This window comes from Pogoniulus pusillus, chromosome Z (genome assembly GCF_015220805.1).
Source record: "Pogoniulus pusillus isolate bPogPus1 chromosome Z, bPogPus1.pri, whole genome shotgun sequence".
Classification (NCBI taxonomy): domain Eukaryota; kingdom Metazoa; phylum Chordata; class Aves; order Piciformes; family Lybiidae; genus Pogoniulus; species Pogoniulus pusillus.
The window spans coordinates 69,465,129-69,481,092 of NC_087309.1; the positions used below are offsets into that span (position 1 = coordinate 69,465,129).

At 43.3% G+C, this 15,964-nt stretch overlaps 1 protein-coding gene across 1 annotated transcript in view; it reads left to right on the top strand.

The window, feature by feature from the left end:
- The window catches only part of TRPM3 (transient receptor potential cation channel subfamily M member 3), a 350,032-nt gene that overhangs the window by 318,234 nt on the left and 15,834 nt on the right, over positions 1-15,964 (top strand). The window contains exons 22-24 of the mRNA XM_064140553.1: positions 13,213-13,363; positions 13,851-14,050; positions 15,164-15,296. Coding sequence (XP_063996623.1) covers positions 13,213-13,363; positions 13,851-14,050; positions 15,164-15,296 — 484 coding nt within the window. The remainder of the gene's footprint in view (positions 1-13,212; positions 13,364-13,850; positions 14,051-15,163; positions 15,297-15,964) is intronic.

Below are 15,964 nucleotides of genomic sequence, written 5' to 3' on the forward strand. Positions count from 1 at the left end.
TTAAAACTTGCAAAAAGATGCAGTGTAATTACTTTTTAGGCTTAGGGAAAGCAGTATTCCTGCTGTTCTCCAGCTATAAGTGTAGATGTCGTGTTGTTCTGTCTGTGTCAAGGAAAGGAAGAGTTGTGGCAAAAGTGGCAATGCCAGAATGAAAAGCAGCACCTAGTTCCTCCTCCCTGAGAGACAGATGATGCAGGGAGTTAGAATCTGCCACTCTTTCGGCTCAAAATATATGCAGTATATTGTATCCATCGGAGGCTCAGTTGCCTCAGTAATGTTACCTCTGGAACAGACTGGGAGCATAAGCAAATCATTGGTGATGTTGTTATACAATCAAAACTACTTGATTTGCACCCAAAAGGTTTTACTGGTATAACTGCTTTTTTTTTTTTTTTTTTTTTTTTTTTTTTTTTTTTTTTTTTTTTTCTATTTGGAAACTTGTTAACCTATATTTTCCAAGTTGTTCTAAGCTAAATCAGCCACTGTATGCATGCTTAGAGAACTACAGCAGCTGCACTTTCTCAAATAACATAAACGTGTTCTAAGATTGTTTCCTTACTTCTCAATTGCAATTTGAGATTGGAGCAGATTTTTTTTTTTTTAATTATTGCTGTTATTATTCAGAAAATCAAGGGGAGTTTCTTTGTGCTTTCATTTCTATTTTTGGTGGTATTATGGCTGCGTTACTTGCATGTTTGGGATTCAGCAAACTTATTGCTCTTGCAAGTGCATATGCGTGTAGACATTTAAGCCATATCGTTGGATATTATCCTCGTGACTGAGAAATGTAGGAAAAATATATGCTACTCTAAAACTTCCAGCTTGGCTTGAGGGTTTTTTAAGGTGGACTAGATACAATGCCTGGATCCATCTCATCAGCTGGCAGCCTGTTGATCCAAGGGATCTACTCTGGTGTTTTTTCTCTCAAGCACAGTGTTGATCTGTTGGAAGGTAGGAGAGCCCTGCAGAGGGACCTGGACAGGCTGGATGGGTGGGCAGAGGCCAATGGGATGAGATTTAACAAGGCCAAGTGCAGGGTTCTGCACTTTGGCCACAACAACCCCAAGCAGCGCTACAGGCTGGGGACTGAGTGGCTGGAGAGCAGCAAGGAAGAAAGGAACCTGGGGGTACTGATAGATAGTAGGCTTAAGATGAGCCAGCAGTGTGCCCAGGTAGCCAAGAGAGCCAATGGCATCCTGGCCTGCATCAGGAACAGTGTGGCCAGTAGGACAAAGGAGGTTATTCTTCCCCCTGTACTCAGCACTGGTCAAGCCACACCTTGAGTCCTGTGTCCAGTTCTGGGCTCCTCAATTCAGGAGAGATGTTGAGGTGCTGGAATGTGTCCACAGAAGGGCAACTAAGCTGGTGAGGGGCCTGGAACACAAAGCCTATGAGGAGAGGCTGAGGGAGCTGGGGTTGTTTAGCCTGGAGAAGAGGAGGCTCAGGGGGGACCTCATTGCTGTCTACAACTACCTGAAGAGAGGTTGTAGCCAGGTGGGGTTGGTCTCTTCTCCCAGACAACCAGCAACAGAACAAGGGGACACAGTCTCAAGTTGTGCCAGGGGAGGTCTAGGCTGGATGTTAGAAGGAAGTTCTTGCCAGAGAGGGTGATTGGCATTGGAATGGGCTGCCCAGGGAGGTGGTGGAGTCACCATCCCTGGAGGTGTTGAAGAAAAGACTGGATGAGGCACTTAGTGCCGTGGTCTAGTTGACTGGATAGGGCTGGGTGCTAGGTTAGACTGGATGATCTTGGAGGTCTCTTCCAACCTGGTTGATTCTATGATTCTAAGACACTAAGTCCTCACTCTAAAGTAATACATGACATGCTTGTACATATATTATACATAATATTTTTATTCACTGCATCTTTTAAATACATGTGTTAACTGGGGTGTGCATTCATGTTACATTGGCATGTGACATTGCCTTCAAATCAAAAGTGGGGGCAGAATCATATCCTCTTTTTAGCAGTTATGAGTAGACTATCCAGTGCTGTTGTTTACTGACAGTGATTTGTACAAATACCACATTCCTACAAATTCCAGGCTATCAACCACCTCTATATGGCTGGTAACAGCAGAGTAAATCGTTTAGGATCATGTTTGAGTTTTTTGGTAATTACAACAAAAAGTGCAAAACCAATCTCAAAGTGGTTTCTCTCAGACTGACAGTCCATCACTGCTGCCTGACCTGGGGGAGGAAGGACAATCCAGGTCAGGGAACTCCTATCTCACTTCTATGCTGACTTTCCTAATCCAGCTGAGCCTGATGGGATCCATGAGGCAGCAGCCAGCCACTTAGCTGCTTTAGTGAATGCCTGTTCATAAGGAAATCCACAAACACTGTAAAAATCTCCCTCTCAGTTTACCTCACCTCATTGGCAACATTACTGGCAATTTTTGCCAAAACATTCAAACCAGTTCTCACCTCCTGTGTTGTCACCTGACCAAGCTACCTTCCCCTCTGAAATACTATGGATACCTAAGTATGTAAGAAATACTGAGGAGGAAAGGATTATTCAGAAAGTATGAATCAGAGAATTAGGGATCAAGACAACAAAAGGAGCCTTGTGGTTGGAGTCTACTACAGGTTGCCCAATCAAGTTGAGCCTACTGATGAAGCCTTCTTACTCCAGCTCAAGGAGACATCACAATCACAGGCTCTCATCCTGCTGGGGGATTTTAATCACCCCAACATGTGTTGGAAAAGCAGCACAGCCAGCTGTAGGCAACCCAGGAGATTCCTGGCATGCCTAGATAACAACTTCTTAAGAAATTAACAGCCCTACACAAGGGGATGTGTTATTGGACCTGTTGGTCACAAATGCAAGTGAAGTCACCAGGAATGCCAAAGGCAGCCTGGGCTGCAGTGATCATGCACTAGTGCTGATTACTGTCCTAAGGAGTATGAAGCTCAAGAGAAGCACATTTAGGACTCTAAATTTTGGGAAAGCAAAATTCCAGCCCTTCAAGGAGTTGGTAAATAGGGATCTGTAGGAAATGGCCCTCAAGCACAAGGGAGTGGATTAGAGATGGCAGACCTTTAAGGGTGCTTTCTGTAGAGCACAAGAGACCTCAATCCTCACATGTAAAAAACCAGACAAGGAAGGCAGGAGACCACCATGGCTGAATTGTGACAGGCTGGTCAAACTAAAGGGCAAGTTGGGACTACACAGGCAATGGAAGAAGGGACAGGCATCCTGGGAAGAGTATAGGGACGTTGCTCAGTTGCGTAGGGATGAGGTCACGAAGACCAAGGCACAGCTGGAACTGAACTTGGCGAGGAACTTAAAGAAAAGCAAGAAAGGCTTCTACAGGCTGGTGAGAGGCCTTGAGCAGAAGCCCTACGAGGAGAGGCTGAGGGAGCTGGGATTGCTTAGCCTGGAGAAGAGGAGGCTCAGGGGTGACCTTATTGCTGTCTACAACTACCTGAGGGGAGGTTGTAGCCAGGAGGAGGTTGCTCTCTTCTCTCAGGTGGCCAGTGCCAGAACAGAAGGACACAGCCTCAAGCTACACCAGGGGAAATTTAGGCTGGAGGTGAGGAGAAAGTTCTTCACTGAGAGAGTCATTGGACACTGGAATGGGCTGCCCGGGGAGGTGGTGGAGTCGCCATCCCTGGGGCTGCTCAAGGCACGGTTGGACGTGGCACTTGGTGCCATGGTCTAGCCTTGAGCTCTGTGGTAAAGGGTTGGACTTGATGATCTGTGAGGTCTCTTCCAACCTTGGTGATACTGTGATAAACCAGAGGAGGAAGGTTAAAGAAAGTGACTCCTTGATGAGCAGCAATGGGTAACCAGTAACAATGGATGAGGAAAAGGCTGAGATTCTCAACAACTTTTTTACCTTGGTCTTCACTGGGAAGCCCTCTCCTTATGGCTCTCACGTTGACGGCCCACAAGTTGGAGACCAGGAAGACAAAGTCCCTCCCACTATAAGTGAAGACAAGGTGCATGACCAGCTGAGAAACCTAAAGGTGTCTAAGTCCATGGGACCTGACAAAATGCATCCCAGAGTCCTGAGGGAATTAGCTGATGTAGTTGCCCATCCACTCTCCATGATATTTGAAAAGTCCTGGCAGTCAGGTGCAACCCCTGGGGACTGGAAGAAAGGGAACACTACACTCATTTTTAAATAGGGTAGAAAGGAGGACCCTGGGAACTACCATCCTGCCAGCCTCACCTCCATGCCTGGGAAGATCACGGAATGGATCCCCCTAGGTGTCATGCTAATGCCCATGAAGGACAGGGAGGTGATTCAAGACAGCCAGCCTGGCTTCACTAGGGGCAAGTCCTGCCTGGCCAACCCAGTGGATTCCTATGACAAAGTGACTGTGCCAGTGGATAAGGGATGACCTACAGATGTGATCTATCTGGACTTCTGCAAGGCCTCTGACACAGTGCTGTTCATGCACCCAACTACAGATCAGCTTCTGTGCACCTGGTGTCAGACCTATATAGTCATACAGCTCCAATAAGGCACATGGTGACAAAAGACAGTCAACATGGCTTCACTAAAGGGCAAATCCTTCTTGACCAACCTTGTGGCTTTCCACGATAAAGTGACTGTGTCAGTGGACAAGGGACAACCTATCTGGACTTCTGCAAGGCCTTTGACACAGTCCCCCACAACATCCTACTGGCCAAGTTGGGGAGATACAGATTTGGTGGGTGAACTGTTCAGTGGGCAAGGAATTGGCTGGATGGTCACATCTAGATAGTGATGCTCTATGGCTTGAAATCCAGATGGAGAGCAGTGACAAGTGATGTCCCTTAGGGGTCCATACTGGGACCTGTGCTGTTTAATGTTTTTATTGGTGATACAGACAATTGGATCAAGGGCACCATCAGCAAGTGTGCAGATGACACCTGCCTCAGTTCCCAGAGACTCAAATATAGTTGATAGAACCAATAACAATTTTTAGGATGCCTTTCCCTCCTCCTGCTTCTTTCCCAAAGAAAAGGAATTAGATGTAGAGAGAGGAAAGTTAAGCAGATCCAAATAAATAATCTCATTTTGATTTGAAAGAAAAAAAGTTTAACAATAAATAAAAGGTATATGAGGTATGGAAGTTACGAAATGTATAGGGAAGGGAAAATAAGGTACAAAATGTTTAAATACAACCAGATTGATGGCAATGGTTTGTCCACCTCGTGGGTTATGGCCGGGTGGTAAAAACAAAGAGAACCAGGAACAAGGATGGTGATTGCTGGCAAGCAGGGAAGCAGGGAGAGAGAGAGAAACAGGAAGTCCCCCTGCTTTTATGCATCTTAGACTGGAAGTGGGAGTGGGATAACCACCATACCTGGCAGTGTTCAAACCCACGCCTGGGAAGCGGTCAAGACCACTCCCCCAGGAGGGTCAACCCTTTGCAGCACCAAGCTGAGTGGTGTTATTGATATGCTAGAGGGATAGGATGTCATCCAGAGGGACCTGGATAAGCTGGAGAGGTGGACCCAGGTGAAACTCATGAGGTTGAACAAGAGCAAGTGCAGGGTTCTGCACCTGGGCCAGAACAATGCTCACTATCAATACAGGCTGAGGGATGAGGTGATGGAAAGCAGCCCTGTAGAAAAGGACTTAGGGGTGCTGATGGACAAGAAGCTGGATATGAGCAAACAGTGTCATCTTGCAGCCTAGAAGGCCAATCACATCCTGCACTGGATCAAAAGATGCATTGCCAGCAGTTCCAGAGAGGTGATTCTGCCACTTTGCCCTGCTCTGGTGAGACCTCACCTGGAGTACTGTGTCCACCTCTGGAGCCTTCAACACAGGAAGGTCATGGTCCTGATGGTGCAGGTTCAGAGGAGGGCCACAAAAATGATCAGATGTCTGGAGCACTTCTGCTACAAAGACAGGCTGAGGGAGGTGGGGTTGTTCTTCCTGGAGAAGAGCAGGATCTGGGGAGACCTAATAGCAGCCTTCCAACACCTGAGGGGGGTCTACAAGAAGGATGGAGAGAGGCTGTTCACAAAAGCCTGTAATGACAGGACAAGTGGCAATGGCTTTAAATTAAAGAAGACCAGATTTAGATTGGATGTTAGGAACAGGTTCTTTACTATGAGTGTGGTGGTGCACTGGAATGGGTTGCCCAGGGAGCTGGTGGAGGCCCCATCCCTGGAGATATTCATGGTGAGGCTCAACAGGGCTCTGGGCAACCTGATCTAAGTCAGGATGTCCCTGCTGACTGCAGAGGGGGTTGGACTAGATGACCTTAAGAGGTCCCTCCCAGTCCAAGCCATTCTATTATTCGGTGCTGTGATTCTATGATTCTATGAAGTGAGTTTGCTTGGTAAAAAATTTAGAGAGTAGACATAGGCATCAACTTGAGAAATGGCAGTCACCTGCAGAAAATCAGCAGCAGACCTGACATTATCCTATATTCAGAATGCAAAGCAACTGAGAGTGCTGTTAGCCAACATGGGTTTGGAGTTTTTTTTTGGTTTGGGCATTTTTTTCAGATTTGTCTAGTGTCTCACATAGCAGATTTGCATCTGAATTTTCCTTCCAGATGAAAGTATTTCAAGTGCCATCTGGAATCTGAAGATCAGTCTTTTCATTTGTTCCCTGTGCCTACTTCCTTATTGGGAAAACCTGCATGCTTTAAGGCAAAAAGATGGGGCCTCCTTCTCTTCTACCCATGTTGGTGGCATGCCAAGTAGCCAGAACGCAGTTGCTTCAGAAGATGAGAGATTATTATACACAAGATTTACCTATCCAATGTGCTTAGGAGGAAAGTGTAGTTACTACAGAAGGCTTTCTGAAATTCTTTACATTTCTTAGTTTGTTAGATTTTAAGTTCTTGAAGCTTTCTCAGAATAAATTAAAATTTTAAATAAAAATCCTCTGCGATCATGGAGTTTTTATGCTTTTCCTGGCTCTGCAGTGGCTTCCCACAAGGGCTGTGATTTACATGAATCATTTTTAAATTAGAACAAACAGAGTAGCTTTGCACAAGACAGAAGTAATCATACCCGTGTGGGGTTTTTGGTTTGTTGTTGGTTTGTTGGGGTTTTTTTTGAAGGGTTCTTTATTGGCTGTTTTGGTTTGGTTGTTAATCAGTATTCTGACTCTGCAGTATTTTTACCATTGTTAGACAAAGGCAGAGGATAACATTTGTGCACAACCTACACACCATTTTGAAAGTCTCTCTGGCCATTTTGCAGTAGTATTCCCCTTCCCAGCACTCATCTGAGATTGTATTTTGGGTTCCATCTTGTTGGATTTTTTAATGTAAGTGGAGGAAGAGAGAGAAAGCACTAGAAATAAAAGGAAAAAATACAAGGATCTACTATAAATAATAATTAAAATACCAGCAGATTGAAGAGACACTTCAAAGTCATTTTTAAGGTGGCTGAGGGCAAGAAGGAACATGGGGGCTCGACTTGATGATCTCTTTGGATGCCTTCCAACCCCTGACTTCCTGTGATCCTGTGATGTGAGGTCACAATGTTGTAGTCAAAGCAACTTTTTTTTTAGCTATCAAGACACTGCTCAATTCCCTGGATGTTTCTGCTGATGAACAGAGCAATGGTGTGAAGTTCAGTGTTCCCAGAGTTGAGTATTTTCTGCCAGTGAAAAAGTGGACAGCCTTAGCCAGCTTGCTTAGCCTTTTTTCCCAGTATTTGCCAGCCCAGTAAGTTGGTGTGGTTGCTCTGACATTTCATTAAAGAATTATAAAATGCATTCACATCCTTTGAGTTCAGTGCAGATCGCAACTGGAAGGTGCTAAAACAGGATGATGAAAGGGCATTTAAAATGTCCAGACTTGAATTAAAACAGAAAAAGAAAAAAAGGAAGAGAGAAACAAACAAACAAAAAAGATGGGTTAGTTTGTTAGTTAATACACACTGAATGGTTTCTTTATTCTTTAGAATTGTGACCATATGAACCTATTCTGCAGTTTGTTTTGATATCCAAATAGTCAGCCCATTTTTTACACTACAACTTTTCATGAAAGGCAAAAAGCTATTTGGTAACAAAGCAACTCAGTTATGCACTTTGCTCTCCCCATTATTTCTCACAACTACTTTGGAAGAATGCAACTGGGAGAAGAGTCACAACATAGAAATTTGCAAGTATTGTTTCCCATGCCCTCCCCCCAGTACACAGTGCCCACATCAGTAATTACAGCAGGGAAACAATTTTTTTTCCAGCTCTGCCAGCACATAAGGCCTGAAACACATTGAAAGGTGGGTTACTGCTGTTTGCTTTGCAACTGTTTGCTGGCCAGGAAAGAGGAAGAATTATGTATTGTAGCAGGAAAGGCCCGTATGGAAAACTGCAAATGGTAACCAGGAAGGAAAAATGACCATAGGAAGAGATTGTGTGAAAAAGGATACAAGAGATTAAAATATTTATTCATCCACAGATGTCAGGATGCAATATTTGAAAGCTGAGTGAAAGTAATGCACGTAACTGAAATTAAAACTCCAGCCATCTGTTACAGAGCCTGGGTTCAGGACATAATGTCCAACTTTTATCCAGTGGCCTGTAATTGTCAGACTGATTAAGTTTTTCAGTTTGCTGAAATACACAGAATTTGTTGCAGCAAAAGACTTCAGTTGAATTAAGTGTTCTATGTATTTTTTTGTAAAAGCAAGACTGAAGTGTAAAAAGATGTGTGTTTTCAAACATGTTAAACTTACGTCACTCCAGTCTTCAGAATGGGCAAGAAAGAGGTCTCAGTGAACTACAGACCAGTCAGCCTCACCTCCATCCCTGGAAAAATGATGGAGTGGCTCCTGGTGGAGGGCATCTCAAGGCACTTGCAAGAGAAGAAGGTTATCAGGAGTAGTCAGCATGGATTTGCCAAAGGGAAGTCATGCTTGACTAACCTGATAGCATTCTATGATGACATAACTGAATGGGTAGATTCAGGGAGAGCAGTGGATGTAGTCTACCTTGACTTTAGCAAGGCCTTTGATGCTATCTCAAATGATATTCTAGTGAACAGGCTGAGGAAGTGTGGGATGGAAGAGCAGACAGTGACATGGATTAGGAACTGGTTACAAGAGTTCCTATAGTGGTGATCAATGGTGCCAGGTCCAGCTGGAGAGCTATGACCAGTGGAGTCCCCCAGGGATCAGTGCTGGATCCAGTCCTGTTCAACATCTTCATCAGTGACATTGATGAGAGGACAGAGTCTGCTCAGCAAGTTTGCTGCTGACACCAAGCTGGGAGGCTTGGCTGATACAGCTGAAGGCTGTGTGGCCATCCAGAGAGACCTGAACAGACTGGAGAGCTGGCACAGAGGAACAAATGAGGCTCAACAAGGACAAGTGCAGAGTCCTGCCCCTGAGGAGGAATAATAAACTGCACCAGTACAGGCTGGGAGGTGATCTGCTGGAGAGCAGTCCTGTGGAGAGGGAGCTGGGAGTCCTGATGGATAACAAGTTACCCATGGCACAGCAATGTGCCCTTGTGGCCAAGAAGGCCAGTGGGATCCTGGGGTGTATTAAGAAGAGTGTGTCCAGCAGACCAAGGGAAGTTCTCCTTCCCCTCTACTCTGCCCTGGTGAGACCTCATCTTGAATCCTGTATTCAGTTTTGGGCTCCCCAGTTTAAGAAGGATAAGGATATGCTGGAGAAGGTCCAGCATATGGCTACAAGGATGATGAGGGTACTGGAGGGCATGGCTGATGAGAAGAGGCTGAGAGACCTGCGACTTTTTAGTCTGGAGAAGAGAAGACTGACAGGGGATTTAATAAATGTTTATAAACATCTGAGGGCTGGTCAGGGGTGGGGGGACAGGCTCTGCTCACTTGCTCCCTGTGATATGACAAGGAGCAATGGGTGTAAATTGCAGCACAAGAGGTTCCACCTCAACACAAGGGGAACTTCTTTACTGTAAGGGACACAGAGAACTGGAACAGGCTCCCCAGAGAGGTTGTGGAGTCTCCTTCTCTGGAGACTTTCAAGGCCAGAGTTTCAAGGCCAAGTTCCTCTGTGATCTGTGCTAGATTATGTGGTCCTGCTCTGTCAGGAGGGTTGGACTTGATAATCTCCTTGGGTCCCTTCCAACCCCTAATATCCTGTGATCCTGTGATCCTGTGCTTTGAAAAAGTTGGTTATCACAGTATGTTACTGCACATACTACAAAATATACTGATTTTCTCCAAATGTAATTAAAATGATCAAACTGTATTACACACGAAGGCAGGTGCAAATCTCTCAGGGTTGAGGCACAGCACTCAGCAAGTGAAACCTTTGGCTCTATAAGCCTTACCTCAGCGGAAGCCCCGGGACACTGATACCGATTAAATGGGCACTCAGTGCAGTGGAATCTAGATTGGGAAGGAAGCACATGAGAAAGCACTGCAGGAGAGGATAATAAAGCTTGCACTGATTAACAGCTCATATGTATGCAGTGTCCTGGTTTGATCATTAGCTACCTTGCTGATATAGTGCAGGTGCTCTTGTCTCAGTTCAGAGATGTGCAGATAGCCATCAGGTTGTCACCCATGCTGGGAAGTGTGCAGAGAGGGAAAGTGAGCTGGCCCATCTTGCTGTAAAAAGGAGATCAGATATGCTTGGGATTCTACATGCTAGGATGAAGAAGACAAGCTGTCCCAAGTTACCATAACAAAGGCTATGGCATCCTACAAACAGAATTCTCATTTCTTACCTGTGAACAAGTATCTTCACCATCTAAAAAGAATGTCAGGTCCTTTTTTGTAGAGAGAGTAACTTCTATTTCTACTTTCCTAGGGATAATTATTTTAAGCAAACAGTTCATTTAATAGAAGGAGGGAAAAAAACTTTCAAAGTGATGTGATAGCTTAAAGGTGGAAGGTTTTCAGTGATGTGCAGTGGAACACAGGCTTCTGCATTTTGGACACACATCATACATTTCCTCATGTGGCTGAAGATGTGAAGATTAAAGTGGTGACTTAGGTCTCTATAAAGGAAGGCATGACGTTGGTATTCCCTTGTTATTTAAAAACTGTTCCCTCAACAGAACTTGGAAAAATAAAACTTTTGTAAACCTTCAGGACAAGTGAAACAGCTCTGCGTGCACAGTATATGGGAACCTGTCTTTGTAGGAAGTCAAATTTGATCATCACTATGGTAATAAATTCGGGGATCTGTTAATGGTAGTCTAAATTTTCTGTTATAAGGAAATAAGGCTGAAGAGATAATTTCTGTCTTGGCAGTTATGAAAGCTTTTGTTTTGGTTTGGTTTTGGCTTTGGTTTGATTTTGTTGTCGTTGGGTTTTGTTTTGTTTTGTTTTGTTTTTATCTTTTTCCCCCAATAACAGAATTGTAGCCAGACTTTGAACTTAGTTTTTGAGATCCTTGATCTAAGCTTTAAAATATGTTTTACACCAGCTTTTCTCGTTGCTACAAAAGGCATTATTTCCTCTGTTCTTTAGCATGCAAAAGCACAAGTTTCACCAACTAACAGAGTGATTGTTCTGTTACTGGTGAAATCATGATGGGTTTCAGTATTGTGCTGTATTGGGCATTGCAGCTATGAATCAATATGTGAGCAACTTAGTGTTTCCATACAAACAGAAATGTATGTCTCACATTAAGCACTAATACCAAGAGGTATTGAATGCCCCAATTTCTGCTGGGTGAAGGATGAGAGCATGTAGTCCCACACAGCAGCTCACAGATGGCATTTTGAATGTCTGGAAGAAACCACTGCTTGGAGCGGTGCAGGAAGCATGAAACCAGCACTAACTTAGAATAATCTGCAAATTGATTTGCTTTCTGAGAAATAAAACATTTGTGTACTCACAGCCTGTTGCAGTAATAAAACGTATTTCTGTATGTGGGAAGTACTAGTGACACCATGTCTCCAGATACAACAGAGCTGCTTGTAAAAGTATTATTGCTTGTATTTGGCTTTGCCAATTCTCTTTCCTTGAGCTGAGTTTTTGTGGAGAATTCTTGTTTGACGCTGATGTATCATGCACTTTGGGTCCATGTGTCTGTTGTTTCTACATGTAGTAGTCTAAAAGCTGCTTGTAATGCCCAAAACCAAGTACCTAAACCACACATAGTATCCTGTGACTGAGACTACAGACACCCACAGCTGAAGCTCATGCTCTGAGAACCAAGTTCACAAGGACTTTTTAAAGAAGTAATAGCTGGTACTGGAAATCCTGGATTGGTTGACCTTGGTGGAATTTTACAAAACAGAGCATTGGCAAACCTTGTTGTCCATGAGTTCAGTGGGAAACTCTCACTGATACCAGCAGGAACTGAGCCGGTGCTGAGTGCTTTGAAAATTCCACACTTAATCTTCTTTTTGTTGGGGATAAGGGAAAGCTAGCTGCATTGATGCACGAAATTTACCAAGGTGGTTTGTCTACGTAAGCTGCTGCTTCATTTCTTTTCTTGAAGAGCTGGTTACAGAGGTACTTAAGACCGCTAGGACTAAGACTAGTAAGACATACACCAACAAACACTTGAGATGCAGATCACCCACTACAGGTTATGAAAGCATGCATAAAAATAATCAAAGAAAACTATCTCACTATGTTTTTTATCTCCTTGATTCAGTTCTGCAGCATTAATGTTGAGCACATTTTGGTTCCAAAGCATCCAGGGAAAAAACAGGTGGCAACTCTGCTGCCTGCATGTCCCTTTACCTGGTACAGTAAAGACTCAATACCCACTGTTTCTAGGCATGCAGTCAAAAATCCTTAACAGCAGAAGGTCACTGTTGAGTATATCCCAGAGGGACTCAGGGCAGTGTAGTGCACAGCAATAAATGTCTACTCTTTAATTTATATTCATGTACTTCTTTTTCCCTGTGCTGTTTATCACATTTCTCTCCATCAATCAAAAAAGACCAGGTTTCACCATTAACAAAACAATATTCATGCTTTATTTTCCAGGATTAAACATTTTGTTGTTGTTTCCCCACCACCACCACCACCACCACTAATTACTGACAGAATACCCTGATATTTTAGCTGTATACAACCAGGCAGCTTTCTCACACCAAGAACATGTCCTGCAGGTTCTGAGGGAAATATCTTATTACTCACGGCAGATAACACACAATTACAAGAGCTGCTGCTTGTAAACTCTTTGATAGCAAGTGCATGCTCCTTGGGAGAAGCATCAATGTCACTGTTTTTTGGAAGATACTGCTTTGGCAGGCAGGGCTTTATAAATATTTAAGTACTTCAGTATAAAGCACTGAAAAAGTAAGACTCACTCTTATTTTACTTTTTTTTTTTTTACATTTTTGTTCCCAGCTCCTTGTGGTCAAAATGAAACCAGAGAAGATGGCAAAATAATCCAGCTACCTCCCTGCAAGACAGGAGCGTGGATTGTTCCTGCCATCATGGCCTGTTACCTCTTGGTTGCAAACATCCTTTTGGTGAACCTCCTCATTGCTGTTTTCAAGTGAGTGACACATTGCTAAATATGGACTTCTGGGGGATGGACATTGTTCGTTCACAGTCGAGGAAGGCTGCTGGGATGAAGACATTGTCTGAGACCTATTTTCAGAGGATGCAAGAGAAGCAAAGAGGCAGTGGCTTGAGGGAAATGTCAAGTTCTTCACATTGTCTGCCTTTCAAAGACAGACACCTGATGTGAATCAGGGCTGAGATAAAAAAAAAAAAGAAGTTCAGTTACTGCATCATCCATTCCTGATACAGTAAATAAGAACAAAAACTCTTTCCTGCCTCATTGGGTTGTTCTAAGACTCAGTGGTTGTAGAGAGCAGACATAGACAGCAGTAAGATACTCTGAAATGGCTCATTGTCACAGTGCTTTGCTAAAGCACAGATTTAATAGTGGAATGTGTCTAATTAAGCTGCTGTCATATCTTCACCAAAGTACCCAAACTGTTTCAACCCGATCTTATTTTCCTCTCTTTGCCTTCTAGCAATACATTTTTTGAAGTCAAATCCATATCTAACCAAGTGTGGAAGTTTCAAAGATATCAGCTCATCATGACATTTCATGAAAGACCTGTTCTCCCACCACCTCTGATCATTTTCAGCCATATGACTATGATATTCCAACACCTCTGCTGCAAATGGCGGAAGCATGAAAGTGACCCAGATGAGAGAGACTACGGATTAAGTAAGCCTTAGACGATCTGCAAGTGTCATTTGCGGTGACACTTGCAAATGGCCTTGTGGTAACATCAGAGGTTTGACATGAATGAAGTTTAAATCCATCACTGTCAGAGAACTACTTTCAACTGCAGAAATCCTACCTGAAGCGGGTTAACTGCGCTGCTCAACCCTGATTTTCTGGGATTTTTTGGGGTTGTTACCCACTTTAAAGCAGAGCTTTGCTTCAGTGTTGCTGGTCTGCTATTGCTGGAATTGCTAGAGTCTGACACATTTCCAGAGCTCAGTTTTATTTCTGAAAACACACAGAGAGCATCACTACTTTTTGAGCAAACAACTCATACTTCCCTCAGCACTCTTTCTGCTTAGATAAGCTGAGAGATGGTGTGAAATAATTATTTTGTAGACACATGTTCTCTCCTTGACATGGACTTAAGCTGGAGGAGTAGATCCTTCCGACACTTTAATATGAGCTCTCACAACTATGACGGAAAACTTGTCAGCTTATTTTGATGCCACACTCTTTCCTCTTCACCTAGTACTTCAAAGCAGAAGATCTCCCCCCTCCCCCAGTGTGTATTCCAGAGGTAGGGAGGCCCTGCCACAGCCCATTTCTCTTATCAGAAGGGAGTGGAAGCCATGTGGTGGCACTGAAGTTACAAGTGCAGCCAGACTGCTCTCCTCCCACACACCTCACGCCGTCTGCCACAGCCTTTGCTGCTGCCTGCAGATCAACTCTTGCCATGTCAAGTAGACCCTCTGTACTCAGACTCCTCTCCTACCTGGCAGCCAATTTGATTATATTTTGTATTAGGTTACAGGTGGACTTTTGATCCCACTGTGTCTCCAGGCCCTGACCAGCAGCTGTGTTTAGATTTCATGCAATCAAAACACATTCATGTTTGCTCAGAATTTGGCTGCTTAAGTGTTCCCATCTCCAGAATCATATATAATTGAAGCCACTAATTTGGTAATTAGCTACATCTATCTGCTTTCATACCAAAACACCAGAAAAAAATTGAAGCCTGCTTTTGAAAGTTTAGTCTGTGAATTTCACAATAAGAAGAATGTAGTTAATTTTGTGTCTTAATCTTTGACAATTTTTTTATTGTTTCCACAGAACTGTTCATAACTGAGGATGAACTGAAAAAAGTCCACGACTTTGAGGAGCAATGCATAGAAGAATATTTTAGAGAAAAGGATGACAGATTCAATTCCTCCAACGATGAAAGAATACGTGTCACTTCAGAAAGGTGCACTTCTTTTTCTGTTTGTTCTCTCATGAGCTGATCTTTTCTTGAAAAGGGAACTAGTTAGGCTATTTTTGATAAGTCCTAACTAAAAAGTGACAGAAGGTGGTAAATTTCGTTTATTTTTTGTTTGGTTTTGTTTTTGGGTTTGGGTTTTTTTTTTTTTTGTGGTTGTTTTGGGTTGGTTGTTGTTTTTTTGTTTTTTTTTTGCTAAAGCAAATGTTCCTCAAAGGCTTGAAAACATAAATCCTGTAACCAGTTGTATTAGAATGCAACCAATGTAGCGAGAAACATAAATCATTCCTGGATTTCGGTTCTTAAAGTAGAACTTCAGGGCACAAGTGGTGATAGAGTAAATGAGAGTTCCTCAGTGAAAATTATGGCTTTAGCACGGAGCTGGTAGCCAATCACATAAAGGCAAGCCTTGTTCTGAGTGGCCTTGCCAGGTATAGTTTCTTTGAGAGCCATAGGGATCTTGACATTCATTTAAAAGGAACCAGGCATTTCACCAACAGCAATGAAATGCACAGAAGACAAAGATAATACATTACTTTTAGTGAAAGTTGCCAGTCTTCAAATTCATTCATCCTAAAGATTAATAAATATGTCATTCTGCTGTGGTATTTATATGCTTTCATCACACAGCATCTGAGCAACAGAGTTTAATTTTG